The sequence below is a fragment of the Epinephelus lanceolatus genome, chromosome 12 (assembly GCF_041903045.1).
Source record: "Epinephelus lanceolatus isolate andai-2023 chromosome 12, ASM4190304v1, whole genome shotgun sequence".
NCBI classification, from domain to species: Eukaryota; Metazoa; Chordata; class Actinopteri; order Perciformes; family Serranidae; genus Epinephelus; species Epinephelus lanceolatus.
In genome coordinates this window covers 16,275,798-16,290,122 of record NC_135745.1, presented here as the reverse complement: position 1 = coordinate 16,290,122, position 14,325 = coordinate 16,275,798, and the positions used below count along the sequence as shown (strand labels likewise).

The following is a 14,325-nucleotide window of genomic DNA, read 5'->3' as shown; positions in this document are numbered from 1 at the left end:
AAAAACAAAGATGTAACAAATACTACTTTTAAAGTAGAAGTCTTAAATCATAAGACAGAGACGACTCACTTTTCAGTGACCTTGACTTCGCTGGCCCTTATCCATCTCTTCAGAGAGGCCATTTTAGACTCAGCCTCCTTTGATTCAGGAACAAAGTCAGACTTCCAAGCCACTGGAACTGATCTGAGAAACAACAGAGGAAAATGGAATTAAAACATAAAATACTTTCAGCAAACTGTGCACACAGATTACAGCATTGGAAACAACTTAATGGATCAAATACTTTACAAAAACATCCCATGCCTCTTTTGGAAATGAAGTGGATGAAGAGAAAAGTACAGACAAATTGTGATGTGTGAATGTGAGTATGGATTACTTGATGATGTTTGGATCTCTGAAGTAGCAGAACATTCTCTGTTGTGCCGCGTCGGGGTAAAGAGCCTGGAACTGACGGATCTCCATCTCTGTGATGGACAGGGCTACCGGGGCTGATGCCAGCTGCACACAGAGACAAAAAAAAATGCTTTCTTTCAATATTTTAAAGAATATCCTAAATTTAAATTCATATCTAAAAACAAACACCATTGTCTTTTAATTTAAAGTGTTAAAGGTAGTTTGATTTTTGACACTCTATTTCACAAAATCACCAAAAAATACAATAACGTAATAGTTTCTTTACCAGTCGCTGACAATTCTACCTTTATATAATCATTTCTCAATTTCTGACTGCAACCTCTTTTCCTGTTTACATTTCTGGATACTAACTGTACCATATTTTCTAATTATCAACTGAAATATAATACAGGTGATTAGTTTTACAACACAGCAACACAGACTTGCATTAGGAAACTTTCACTGACTAAATTTGAATCCTACAAATGCAGTAAATAACAGATCATTTAATGCCCCATCAAGATTGCAGAGTAGCAAATTATTCTTATATTAATCCTAATTGTTCATTTTATGTCCTACATTAGATTTTACTGACTTGTAGCAAGCTTGACTGATATCATTTCATTTAAAAGATGGGACAAATCTGCTTTAACCCAACAGTGCAGTGTGAGAAGCTTTTTCAGTTATTAGATTAGAGTTGAATTTTCTGTTTGTGCGGCACTTCCCTGGAGAATTTAGGTGAGCCATTTTTAATCCCAATCCCAATAAAACAGGTTCTTACACAGAAGCACATTGTGTACACAGCTTTACTTAATAATTCTTTAAGTTTAGGATATCATGATAAAAAGTCTTACCCAGCTGTACTGTGGCAGATCAGGGAGGACAGGTTTGGGTGGCACCAGCCCGTACCTCTCCCCCAGGATCGCTACCATCATCTGGCTGCGACACACCTCTGAAAGGCACAGCGCTGTAGCCCGCTCTGATTCCTCCTCTGTCACACCCCAACGCAGCTCTACCTCCTGCAGATAGAGGCAGTGTGATGCAGCACGACGCCGGAGCTCCGGGAACACGCTCTGCACCAAGATGTCACGCTCAGCGTGCATGTCCCTGAAGGTGGAGGAGACAAACACACGCACACCTCGCCACCTGGTGACAGAGGAGAGTGTTAGTGTTAAACTAGCAAGGAAAATGTGGGAAAAAAGAAATGTCTCCCTTCAACCATAAGCATCAAATTAGAAAACTGCTCAGAAATGCCCGTTTGACACTAAATAAAATTTACCCTAACTTGGGGCTGGCTGGTATTGGGATGACATCGTTTGTGCTCTGAGGCCCTTTAGCTCCCGCTGGTGGCAGGACGTTGTACAGTTTGTCTAAATGCTCCACATGGTCCAGCAGCCTGGACGATCCTCGTTCTGCCACAAACCTGGTAACATAATTGAAGAAACAGTTATACATCATGGAAAATACACTTTTTGCTTCCTTGATGGAAGTTAGATGTGAAGATCAATACCACTCTCATTTCTGTAGGATAAATATAAGACTACAGCCAGCAGCTGGTTACTTTGGCTTAGCATAAAGACTTGTAGCAAAGGGAAAGAGCTCGCCTTGCTCTGTCCATGTATAATAACATCCACCTACCAGCCACTCTAAAACTCACCAATTTACATGTTAAATCTTGTTTGTTTAGTTCATACAAAACTGAAGTGTAAAAATGACAATTTGCTGTTTTATTGGGGGATCAAGTACCAGACTATTTCTTGGTAAGGACCAGTGACATAATGGTCATTAGTGTGAATATTGATTCAGCATTCACACTGTTGTTCTTCAAATCATTAGTAGTGTGAATGCTGACTCAGAATCCCCACTTAAGCAATAGAGCTTGCGGTTTTTGAATTTTCTGCCTGAAAGCAACAAGACAGCCCTTCCACCTATACTCATCCGCTGTTTTGTTATTTCAATTCACATCTTGAGAAGAACTGTGAATGTGAAGACTCCTAAAAAATGTGTTATTTTTAACTTTTTCCAACCAAAATGACACCTCTACATTCTCAGCATAGTCTTGGGGTGCCCAAAGTGAAAAGTTTTCAGCAATAAATCTAATAGTTTTTGACCTTAGATATCTTTTTCAAAGAGTGCATATCTGTTTTATCAGCAACTCAATCCAACAATGACTTGGCATTTTTCATGCCCCGCATACAGACACAGAGGCAATCTGATTGGCTGATGAGATGTCTATCACTTTTTGGCTGTTTCTGATTGGTGCATCTGTCTGTTTGTGCTGGATTTTTAAAATAAAAGTCCCTTGATGGTAATATGATCAAATCTAAAATCTTTTTTTAAATTTTCAGTGGTTGCAGTTAATTGAGAAAAACTTCAAATCCTAAATCTATTTTAGGTAATTTAGGTAATGCCGTTCAGCTTTCAACAGTGCCAGTTTTACAAGTCAATTTCTAGGTTTTTCAGTAGTGAGGTGTAATGCATTTGCCTGAATGTAATGCAACAATTTTCAGGCAATTCATTTTACATTTCTGCATATATAGTAATGCTTTGTGACATATTTCCGCTATCAGCATTCACACGCATTTTGTCAGGAATTGTATTTTCAAGTGATCATGCAGACTTTGCACAGATTAAAGTGCCATCGAGCTTCACATTTCTTACACACATATAAATCATGTAAATCTGTTTTTGGATTAAAAGAAGCAACCAGACGTTTTACCTCAGCAATTGTTCACTGAAGCCTGACAGCTTCACGTAGTTCCTGTCAGGGGTGAACTCTGACTCTCTGCAAGTAGAGAAACATACAATAAATGTATTCAGGTGAGAAACAGGAAGGGAAGGAGAAACCAGCAGAAAGCTAAATGTTAGTGAATTTTGTTTGTGGCTATAAATATGTCTACATTACTGTACATATTTGCAAACAACCTAATATTAAAAAGGACCTGTTTATGCTGAGAAAATGTTAGAAAACATAGATGGTAATTTTATTAAAGGTCCACCTGTGACTGGTTTGATTGCGACTATAGCTTTTCAATGCTGTCTGTGAGATAGAGGAGTACCAGCAGCTACAGCAGCAAATTGGAGCATTACCGTTGTGACAAGAGGATTTGCACCACGAGGGCTTTGTTGTTTATTTCCTTCCTGTAGCTGTTGATGGCCCACTCGACTTCATGATTGACCCAGTAGTCAGTCAGCACGATGATGTTGTCCACCTGAGATACAAAGCATGTGAGGTCAAGGATCAAAAGGATGCATCTTGTGCTGTCAACTGAAGTACTTGACTTTTAATCAACAAAGCGTGTCACTGATGTTAAACACCTGAAACTCAGGTAATGGCTCAGCAAATACCAATAAATTGCAGAGCCACAGTCAATTTCACACCAGATTTCCAGTCCAAATTAAGCCAGAAGGAATGACTGTAATGGCTGATGCAATTCTGAAACTTGTGTCCGGTGCAGGCAAAGATAATTATGACTAAGTGTGTCTTGTTTTTTAGAGCTGCTGTTTGCGTGTGGTTAAGCTGGAGGGAGGAGAGGGGGATCCCAACAACATTTTATTATATGTAACAGCAGAGGGAAGGTTAAGATTAACTTTATTAAGTTCTGTCTGTGTGCTCATATTTGAAGTTTATTTTACAGTAATATTGAAATCACTTAAATATCTTGTTTATTGGCACAGATGTTAATTGTAAAACCTCAAAAACATAGGAAGAGACCACAGATAAAAATGAAAAAGAAAAAAACTACAGGTGGTGTAAGTAATGGAACATGTAAACCTCTAAACTTCAACTACCCTTTTCTTTCCTAATAACATCCTGCGAGCCAGTTTCATTAGGTGCTTCAGATCTATTAAATCTACATTTTTTAGAAACCACAGCAATGCTTCCTTACACCTCTTACAACTCTCTGCTAGCTATAAACCCATCTAAAGATTTTTGTTGATTCACCAGAGACTTTGAGGTGTTTTAACATTTGTTGTGTAAGCACTTATTATGCACGAAAAAAATAACTTTGACTCTCTCCTATCAAAACAAATTACACATGTACTAACCTTGTCTTTCTTGGTGAGCATTCTGGAGAAGCAGTGGTTGTCTCTGTCTTCGTGTGATATGCCTGAACATGCCTGTGAATGAAAAGTATTTAAGTGAAGTAGTAAGTAAATGTAGTAAAATATATAAAGGCAAATTTAATGAGCAGAACCCCCCTCCACAAGCACAGCTGATATGTTATTTTACGAATACAGTCAAACAATTCAGTTGTGCCCATTTTTCTCTGATCGTTCTACATAGAAGTTAAAATGAATGCTGGTATGAAATTACATTAAACACAAGAAGGGTGCCATGGGAAAAGGCCCTGACCTTTATTTGCTTTATCACACTCCTGACATTATCCAAGAGAACATCAGACTTCAGCTCAATTTCTTGACTGTGTCTCCAATCACTTAAGCAGAGCTGACTGTCCTCGGCGCTGCTGACAACCATCAGAGAGAGCAAAACTGCGATCTCCGTAATCTGAGAGAATGGGAATAAAAACGGGGAGACAACTGCGTTAGCGTTGTGTGATTCAGACTGAGCCACGTCATGTCAGTCTTCCTTTGTGTTATTGCCAATTAGAAGGAAACAGGCCCTTACAGAAGGAGTGAGCTTGTCCTCCTGCTTTTTCTTCTTCCTTCTCCTCCCGCTCTCCTCTTCTTCCTCATCTTCCTCATCGTTTTTTTGCTCAGGGTCTGGTGGAAGGCAGAAGTCCTGTTTCTTACACCAATCTTCATCAGCCCTCAAGTTACAGGAGAGAACGATAATAGTCCGTCCAGGGAGCGGGGGCACATTGTAACGACAGGAGAGCTGAACTGCCGTCTCCAGAGCTTTGCGGTAACGGTCCAACAGAGCGACAGTGAACTGCTTCTGACTGGATGCACAGATACAGAAAATTACATTATATAACTCAGTATGCTTTTTTTCAATACATGCAGATGCCAAAAAAACTTGGCTGCATCGTTGGTGTAAAGAAGTTTTGTTGTGATATTTTGCATTCTCCTAATATCACTTGTCAGGCTGTATCTGCTTCTCAGTATTGTCTTCTATCTAATATTTTCTGTTCAAGCTCACTGCTCAAGCTACCTAACAAACTGTTTTGTTTATTTCAACCTGCTGTTGTTTCTCTCACCTCCTGTACACCAGAAATACTTAGCTCAGTGTTGTATTGGCCACAGACAACAAAAATAATTGTAAGTTTAAATCTAGAATGTAATATATTAAAGAAAATATCTGAAAAAATCTGCTAAAACTCAAAGGACATTGTCATACTTGGCTTTTATGAGCTGGGCCTTCTTCGTTTTATATAGACGATAGATTAACGGCACTCCAAGCGTCACCCTCATCCGGCTCCTTGGAGCCGTATCCCATTCCAGACGTTTGAAGCGCCTGCTCTTGGGAATCTTATTCAGAATGTCCTTCAGGATCTCCTTAACAGGGGGGAGTGCTTGCTCTGATGCGGAAGCTAGATGACAGAGAGGCAAAGGAGGAGTTAGTGTGGGTTTTCTTTGTTGTCAGACGTACATTTTATTAAGCAAGTTCAGGCAGATATAAAATTATCAACAAATTTTGGTTAATCAGGGATGTATGTTAACTTTTTTTTTGCACATAGCACTGGTGCTACAGAGGTTGAAAGTAGTATATATACAGTACAGGCCAAAGTTTGGACACACCTTCTCATTCAATGCGTTTTCTTTATTTTCATGACTATTTACATTGTAGATTCTCACTGAAGGCATCAAAACTATGAATGAACACATGTGGAGTTATGTACTTAACAAAAAAAGGTGAAATAACTGAAAACATGTTTTATATTCTAGTTTCTTCAAAATAGCCACCCTTTGCTCTGATTACTGCTTTGCACACTCTTGGCATTCTCTCCATGAGCTTCAAGAGGTAGTCACCTGAAATGGTTTTCCAACAGTCTTGAAGGAGTTCCCAGAGGTGTTTAGCACTTGTTGGCCCCTTTGCCTTCACTCTGCGGTCCAGCTCACCCCAAACCATCTCGATTGGGTTCAGGTCCGGTGACTGTGGAGGCCAGGTCATCTGCCGCAGCACTCCATCACTCTCCTTCTTGGTCAAATAGCCCTTACACAGCCTGGAGGTGTGTTTGGGGTCATTGTCCTGTTGAAAAATAAATGATCGTCCAACTAAACGCAAACCGGATGGGATGGCATTGTCGCTGCAGGATGCTGTGGTAGCCATGCTGGTTCAGTGTGCCTTCAATTTTGAATAAATCCCCAACAGTGTCACCAGCAAAACACCCCCACACCATCACACCTCCTCCTCCATGCTTCACAGTGGGAACCAGGCATGTGGAATCCATCCGTTCACCTTTTCTGCGTCTCACAAAGACACGGTGGTTGGAACCAAAGATCTCAAATTTGGACTCATCAGACCAAAGCACAGATTTCCACTGGTCTAATGTCCATTCCTTGTGTTTCTTGGCCCAAACAAATCTCTTCTGCTTGTTGCCTCTCCTTAGCAGTGGTTTCCTAGCAGCTATTTGACCATGAAGGCCTGATTCGCGCAGTCTCCTCTTAACAGTTGTTCTAGAGATGGGTCTGCTGCTAGAACTCTGTGTGGCATTCATCTGGTCTCTGATCTGAGCTGCTGTTAACTTGCGATTTCTGAGGCTGGTGACTCGGATGAACTTATCCTCAGAAGCAGAGGTGACTCTTGGTCTTCCTTTCCTGGGTCGGTCCTCATGTGTGCCAGTTTCGTTGTAGTGCTTGATGGTTTTTGCGACTCCACTTGGGGACACATTTAAAGTTTTTGCAATTTTCCGGACTGACTGACCTTCATTTCTTAAAGTAATGATGGCCACTCGTTTTTCTTTAGTTAGCTGATTGGTTCTTGCCATAATATGAATTTTAACAGTTGTCCAATAGGGCTGTCGGCTGTGTATTAACCTGACTTCTGCACAACACAACTGATGGTCCCAACCCCATTGATAAAGCAAGAAATTCCACTAATTAACCCTGATAAGGCACACCTGTGAAGTGGAAAACCATTTCAGGTGACTACCTCTTGAAGCTCATGGAGAGAATGCCAAGAGTGTGCAAAGCAGTAATCAGAGCAAAGGGTGGCTATTTTGAAGAAACTAGAATATAAAACATGTTTTCAGTTATTTCACCTTTTTTTGTTAAGTACATAACTCCACATGTGTTCATTCATAGTTTTGATGCATTGAATGAGAAGGTGTGTCCAAACTTTTGGCCTGTACTATATATATATATATATATATATATATATATATATATATATATATATATATATATATATATATATAAATAAAGTAGCAGTATAAAAGTATTGAATAAGTAAATTGTAGTTTGAGACTTTTCAAATTCTGTGCTAAGGGGAGTTTAAAAATCATTTTCTATGACCTCTTAAATGAACGTATTACTGAAAAAAATGCAGATATTGTTTTTTAAATATCTTTTATTCATTCATTATTATCATTTATGCACACTGCATGGACGCAGGAAGTAGGGTTGCTGAGAGGGCTGTAGCACCTCCTAAAACCAAATATAAAAAAACATCAAATTATGAAAATGTTTTAACTTAAATGTTTCAGTGTTTCAACTTTCTTACTGGGATACACAGTAGAATATCAATTAATAAATACTGACATATACTGTCTTTCAGGAAGTTGGAAACACTGCCATTTGTAATACACAAACATGGGTAGTTTGTGTCAGAATTTGAGAGCGTTAAAAAATTTCAGAGTTCAGAATTAAAGGTGCTGGGACAAAAAGTGTTAAAACCATCCCTGGTCTCCCCTAAAAAACATCAATTAATAGAAAAGTTTAAACTTGATTTTAAAACTATACTGTTCCATTTTCTTACTGGGATACAGGCTGTGTGTGTGTAATAGGCCCACACAACTACTTGGTGATGAAGAGAGAGACTTTGTTTGATCATAAAGCCCAGTGTTACTGTGTAATTCTCTTGTTTAATCGGTGAAGTGTATGAACAATACTGCATACTGGATTCTCAGTGACAGAGTGACAGTGGATTCATGAATGGGTTCAACGCAGGTTATACTGTACGTCTGGGGTCCGTTTCACAAAGCAGGTTCAACAAACTCTGAGTCTAATCCTGAACTCTGAGTTGATCTACTCTGAGATAGGAAACTCTGAGTTTCCAGTTCCAGAACAGCTGATTTGAATCAGTTTAATCAACTCAGAGTAGTTTCACCTGGAGTTAAGCGCGTGCACCACAACTATAAAAAGCCAGCATCAATGGAGCCCCGATTCGACGAGTCACCATGGCAACGGGGAAGAGGAGGGCTGCGTTTTTCACCCCATTAGAATTAGAAATCTTAACGCGCTCATACGGCGAGTTTGCACACGTTTTCAAAAAGAAGTACAACACCGCTGCAGCTGCAAAAGAGAGGGAGACGGTGTGGGAAAACACTGCTGCTCGGGTCAATGCCTAAGTTTAAATGTAGTCCTTTGCAATCACAATAATATTACAGGGGAAAACTGCTTGAATGGTAGCCTATTAATTTATTTCATTTAGGTGCAATCCCGCAGGGGAGAAGCGCACTTGGCAGCAGTTTAGGATGAAATATAAAAACATTGTTCAAACAGGTAAGACCTCGGCATAATCTCATGGGGGAACCTCATTCTGATCATGTTTTACATTGTAAAGTAAATATTAAGTGGCTGTTTGACTGTGCAGTTGTTTTATCCCCAACATAATGCTGTTTTCACACACATAAATATCTTTTCATCTATATCATGTTCTGTTAAATAATTAAGCCTATTTAAACTAACACAGACTTCTACTCAGCCAACAGAAAGAAGGCAGATGCCCGTAAAACGAGCACACTTTTCTGACCGCCCTGCGTACAGTTGCCTTACTCAAGTGCTCAGCATCTCCGACATTGTACAAAAAACTTCCATTTGCGAAGAAACGCAGCGCAACACATAATATCTGCTGGGATGTGAGAGCATGACTACGATTGGTAATGTTGCAAATGTAAGGACGGATTAGGTTGTGTATGTAGATGATGGACTGTGACGTGAAACGGTACAGCTCAAAAAGATAATTGTGTGGAAATGCTAAAACATCTATGCGTGGTCTGATAACCATCTCCCGACGAATATTTAATTCTCTGCGCAGTAATGCTGCACCTTCATCCACAGGATCGTTATCAAAAGGACATGCCATGTTAGTGAAAAAAGTCACCACCTACTGTGCCTAATGGACTTCTAATATACTGACTCTGATTTTTTAAAATGACAGACGGCAGAACTAGGCTACGCCAAAACTCGCCTGCTGACTGAATGAATGAGGAAATCAAATGGACTGTGTGGCTCTGAAAGAGGGCGGAGACAGAGAGAAACTCGAGGTTCATTGACAAAAACCTTGTCCCGACCAGGTTAGGTTCATAGAGTCTGTTACTACGGTAACTGACCGAGAGCTTAAGTTACCTCTCTCTCTGAAACAGGCTAGAGTTACCCCTCTTTCTCTGGTTTGAGTTACCTCCCTTTTTGAAACGGAAAACTCAGAGTTTCCCTCATTTCAGGGTTAACAGACTCTGAGTTTTCACTAAACCTGCTTTGTGTGCTTTGTGTATATCGTCACTTTGCTGCATTTTTGTAAACACATCACCAGCATCCAGACGTCGTCTCACCATCACATGACAGACCACAACTACCAAGCAGCGATGCATTATTGATTCACTTCACACACAAACAAGCACACAAACCCTCACCTCAAGCGGCTCAGTCTCACACAACTGCAGCACAAAGCCGTGTCGTACAGGTGCTTTTGTGGTAATCTCTTTCATCACATAGACCAATTTTTGCATAGCACCAGCCCTGTTAATACTGGGTTTTTGTTTAAAATTTAAAGCTAGTCAGTCATATAAAACACTGCTGATATTAAAGGATGAGGCTGGTGTTATTTTAAACTTTTCATATTGTCAACAATCACCATGAAAGAACCATAACAAACAATAATATTGTTAATAATATAATTTCTGACCCGCCTACCCTGACTGTGGCACTTGGGTCCAAGCCCACTGGTTCCAAATCAAATTATCAAAAGCTCAGTGTTTTTTTTTCTCTTGATCTTACATAATAGTAAATTGAATATTTTGGGGTTCTGGATACAGTTTTGTTCATCTTGCATACTTCTATTTTTCAACAGATTTTGACATTTTTGTTCTACATTAAAAAATAGGGTTCATGACAGGGGTCTCAGCCATTTCCCAAACACTGAATAAGTGTAATGTGATACCATGTCTTAAAAATGAGCCACCTTGAAGAGGGGTTTCTTTAATACAACTTTCAGTCAAGAGTTTTAGTGCCACTTGGTGTGTATCTCTCACCCAAATCGTTAAGCTCCATGATGACCTTGTAAGCAGCGAGGAATCGGAAGGGAAACTGACGGCTCCGAATAACTGCTTTCTGTAAGCACATCAAAAACACAAAGTTACAGAACTTAATAAACTGCAAATTCAATTACAAAGGAAACATAACAACCAACTGATGAACACAAATGTAACTCTTCCTCTGTTAAAAAACAAACTGTAAACTAAGTGGACTGTAATCTTTATTGTAAGGGTTAAATATTGTACATGCTTCACTCTGTTTGATCTCACCTTATCGGTGAGTCTGCTGAGGATCTTCTTGTGATGAGCCTCACTGATGCCCTTAGTGATCATGTTCCTCAGGTTCCTCAGCATGGCCATGAATGGAAGAGACTTATTGTCTGCACAGTGAAGACATCAATCATCATTACATGTGTGATCATGGACATGTTTGAATATTTATAGGCGTTATGTATGCACATTGAATGTAAAGATGCAACTTATGTCTCATGTTGAGTGTGCTGTACTGGATTTGCATAACAAGTTTAAATTTAATGTTCTTGTATGGTTTTAAAGTAAGTATTAACTCTGTCTTTGATTCCACATATACCAGTGATTAAGGGCTCTGAAATAAAAATTCTGGAATGAAACTACCAACAGTATTTTTTTCCCATCGTCATGCACTTGGGATTGTTGATACAGTAATTAATTACAGGAATGGTCAATTAAAAGGAGACTTTGCCGATGACTTTGCCGATTTTCCACCAGGTCTGTGACACCGCAGTATGAGCAGTGTGTGCAGATAGACAGTTCATTACACGATTGGGTAATGCCGAAACAGGGGAAAGTCAAAAATCGTTCATCTGCACACACTCCCCACACGTCAGCGACACAGACCTGGTAGAAAATTGGCAAAGTATCCTTTTAAATGAACAGCCTGTCATTTTCAAAACAGCTGTACGTGTGTCCTCAGCAGACCTATAAGCTTCTCCCACGTGGCTGCCTTGTTGCCCTCCAGACTGAGCAGCCGTTCCCACGTCTCTGGCTCTTTGAGCTTCATTCGCTTCCCGGCTTTCTCCCTGTCCCACGTGCCCTTCATTCCACTTTGGGTGAAAGCTTTCACATCAGCTGGATACCTGGAAACGACACAATCACATCAAATTTTAAAATGGAAGCAAATGGTAAAGTTACTTGCCCCTAGGACAACAGCGATATCACAAAAGGGCTGAAACTGAATCTAACCCTTTTCTCTTTACTCTCCTGTCTACTCATCTATCTTCATATTGTCCAAACAATAAATGAATAAATAGCTAAATGACAGTAAATGCTCAGTTTCTTTTAAATACGGAGCTTAAAGTGGGCCTGTAATAAAGAGATCATCGTTTTTGTCCAGTTAACTGGACTATTGTGCACATTTCTTTATTTATCTTAAAGTTGCAATTGTGTGATTTTGTAAACCCTCCAGAAGACATTTATACAATAGATACAAAAGAAAAGTATTTTTACACTTCCTATGAAGACAGCACTTTATGTACATTTGAATTTCCAGTAACAGCTTATTTCAATCCCCCACCCCCCATTTCATACTTATAAACAGTATAAAGACAATCCGTATATGTTTAGAATACACTACAATGTAGTTGTAAGTAGACATCAGGTCTTTTTAAGTGTCTTTTGAGGTAACTGCTTTAACTCCGGCGATGTATTCATTAGTGGTTGCTGGTATATAAACAGATCATTAAAGACAATATGACACAGCTGTAATTATCTGAAATACGTCTACATAGGAGACTGAACGAGCCTCTCTGGGAGTCATTAGTGTGTGAATGTGTGGCTTACTTTCTTCCCAGAATGGCCATAACGTGTTCAGCTGGTTCTTTAATGTGAAGCTTCTTGATCATCTTCTTTATGCTGAACTCACTCTGCTTCTTATCCACTACCACTTTGCTGCCCTCTACCTGCAGCTGTGCACACAGACACAAATAAACCAGTGTTACCTGTGTGATAAGGTTTCTTTGATAACACCAAAAAGTTGGGTCTTGATGTTCAGAATATATATATATATGTATATTTTAATTAAACTATATGCACAAGACCCATATCTGCATATAGAGATGAATGTGAACAGTACTTATCCCTAGCTAAACCCCACTTCTAAAATTTCTTAAAAGGGTGGGTCCATCTGCATTCTCCTCTGTTTTTCAAATGGAAACTCCCACTTAGCTATTATCAAAAAGCAGTGACATAAGTAAGGGGATGAACCTTTATTTAATCAGCTGAAACCACGTTGTGATTTAATATTATACTGCAGGTCAAAAGCAGACCATTCAACACCAAACAACCATGTTGGACATTATTTGACAATCCAGAGGCAGATCACATTAATACTGTATTTTCTAGAATTCCACTTCACTGAAACCTTTCAAGGGCTATTTATTTCAACCATAAAAGACATTAACGACTATGTTATTGCAAGCAACTGTGCTGTGATGTACCTCAGAAACACTGAAGAAGCTTTACAAGGAGGTAACTGACAATGATTTAAATTGCAGCCAGCAAAAAAAGCTCCAGTATGTAATTGTTATAATGCATTTTTGGCATAATGTATTGAGTGTTTTTATAGATCTATAGTTAGTGTATTACCCAAAGTAGATGGTGGTCGGCACGCTTCCCGTTTGGAGAAGCACTGTACTGCGCAGGACACCACATTAGTTTGGTTTCAAAAGTCACACTATTAGACAAACAAACTAACTGATCAGATTCAGAGGCAACACCAGACCTTGTCTTCTGCGATGTAAAATTACTGTTTCTGTCAAAGGAGTCTGGTGGATGTGGACAGGAGCAGCAGCAAAATGTATTTTAGTCACCTAAAAAATGGACCACCTCAAAAAAAAAAAAAAAATCAACATCAATCTAAGTATATATCATGTTTAGATTATTTTACCTCTTTACCTTGTCCTCAGACAGCCCGTTCAGACAGGGAAATAAAGCCGTTAAATCACCCCTCTGAAAGCCACAAGACTCCAATTTTACCTCTCAGTACACAGAGGTTGCTGGTCTACCGATGCCTTAACCGTTTATTTTGTTTGTTATTGTGCGACTTTCAGAACTAAACTAACATGGCATCTACGGCAGTAGATGGGTTTATATGTAGCAACTTCATCATGAAGAAACCTACATTAGGTCAAGTGGGATAAAGTCTTTAGAGGGGCTTAGGAAAATAGTGTTTTGATGCCAAAGCTACACACCTTGACCATAATTTGAATTTTTAGATATGAATACACAATGAGCACTGCTGGAAAGTATAGAAAGATATAAAAATCTGAAGATAAAAAATAATAATAATGGAGCCACCCTTTAAGAAAACAATTACATAAGGGAAGCAAAAGATGTAAAAACACCTGTTTAATGACAATAGAAAAGGACTGTATATCGACTTACAAACTTCTCCAGAATAGATGCATCCGATCTGAGCAAGTTTGCCCACTGTTTCAGCTGCTGACCAGTCGGTTTCTGGAAACCAAAGACAGTGTTCATAAAACGAACCATGGAATATCTGAGGTGTTAATTTATT

General features: G+C 39.3%; 1 protein-coding gene across 3 annotated transcripts in view; it reads right to left on the bottom strand.

Annotated features, from left to right (window-relative positions):
- The window catches only part of tep1 (telomerase-associated protein 1), a 38,749-nt gene that overhangs the window by 21,103 nt on the left and 3,321 nt on the right, over positions 1-14,325 (bottom strand). For all 3 annotated transcript variants that reach the window (XM_033650541.2, XM_033650542.2, XM_078173022.1), the window contains exons 7-21: positions 14,193-14,264; positions 12,591-12,715; positions 11,730-11,887; positions 11,043-11,152; positions 10,770-10,848; positions 5,696-5,888; positions 5,024-5,297; positions 4,751-4,903; positions 4,444-4,515; positions 3,484-3,605; positions 3,113-3,178; positions 1,673-1,816; positions 1,248-1,539; positions 377-498; positions 70-183 (exon numbers count right to left, since the gene is read on the bottom strand). In XM_033650541.2, the coding sequence (XP_033506432.2) occupies positions 70-183; positions 377-498; positions 1,248-1,539; positions 1,673-1,816; positions 3,113-3,178; positions 3,484-3,605; positions 4,444-4,515; positions 4,751-4,903; positions 5,024-5,297; positions 5,696-5,888; positions 10,770-10,848; positions 11,043-11,152; positions 11,730-11,887; positions 12,591-12,715; positions 14,193-14,264 (2,096 nt within the window). The remainder of the gene's footprint in view (positions 1-69; positions 184-376; positions 499-1,247; positions 1,540-1,672; positions 1,817-3,112; positions 3,179-3,483; positions 3,606-4,443; positions 4,516-4,750; positions 4,904-5,023; positions 5,298-5,695; positions 5,889-10,769; positions 10,849-11,042; positions 11,153-11,729; positions 11,888-12,590; positions 12,716-14,192; positions 14,265-14,325) is intronic.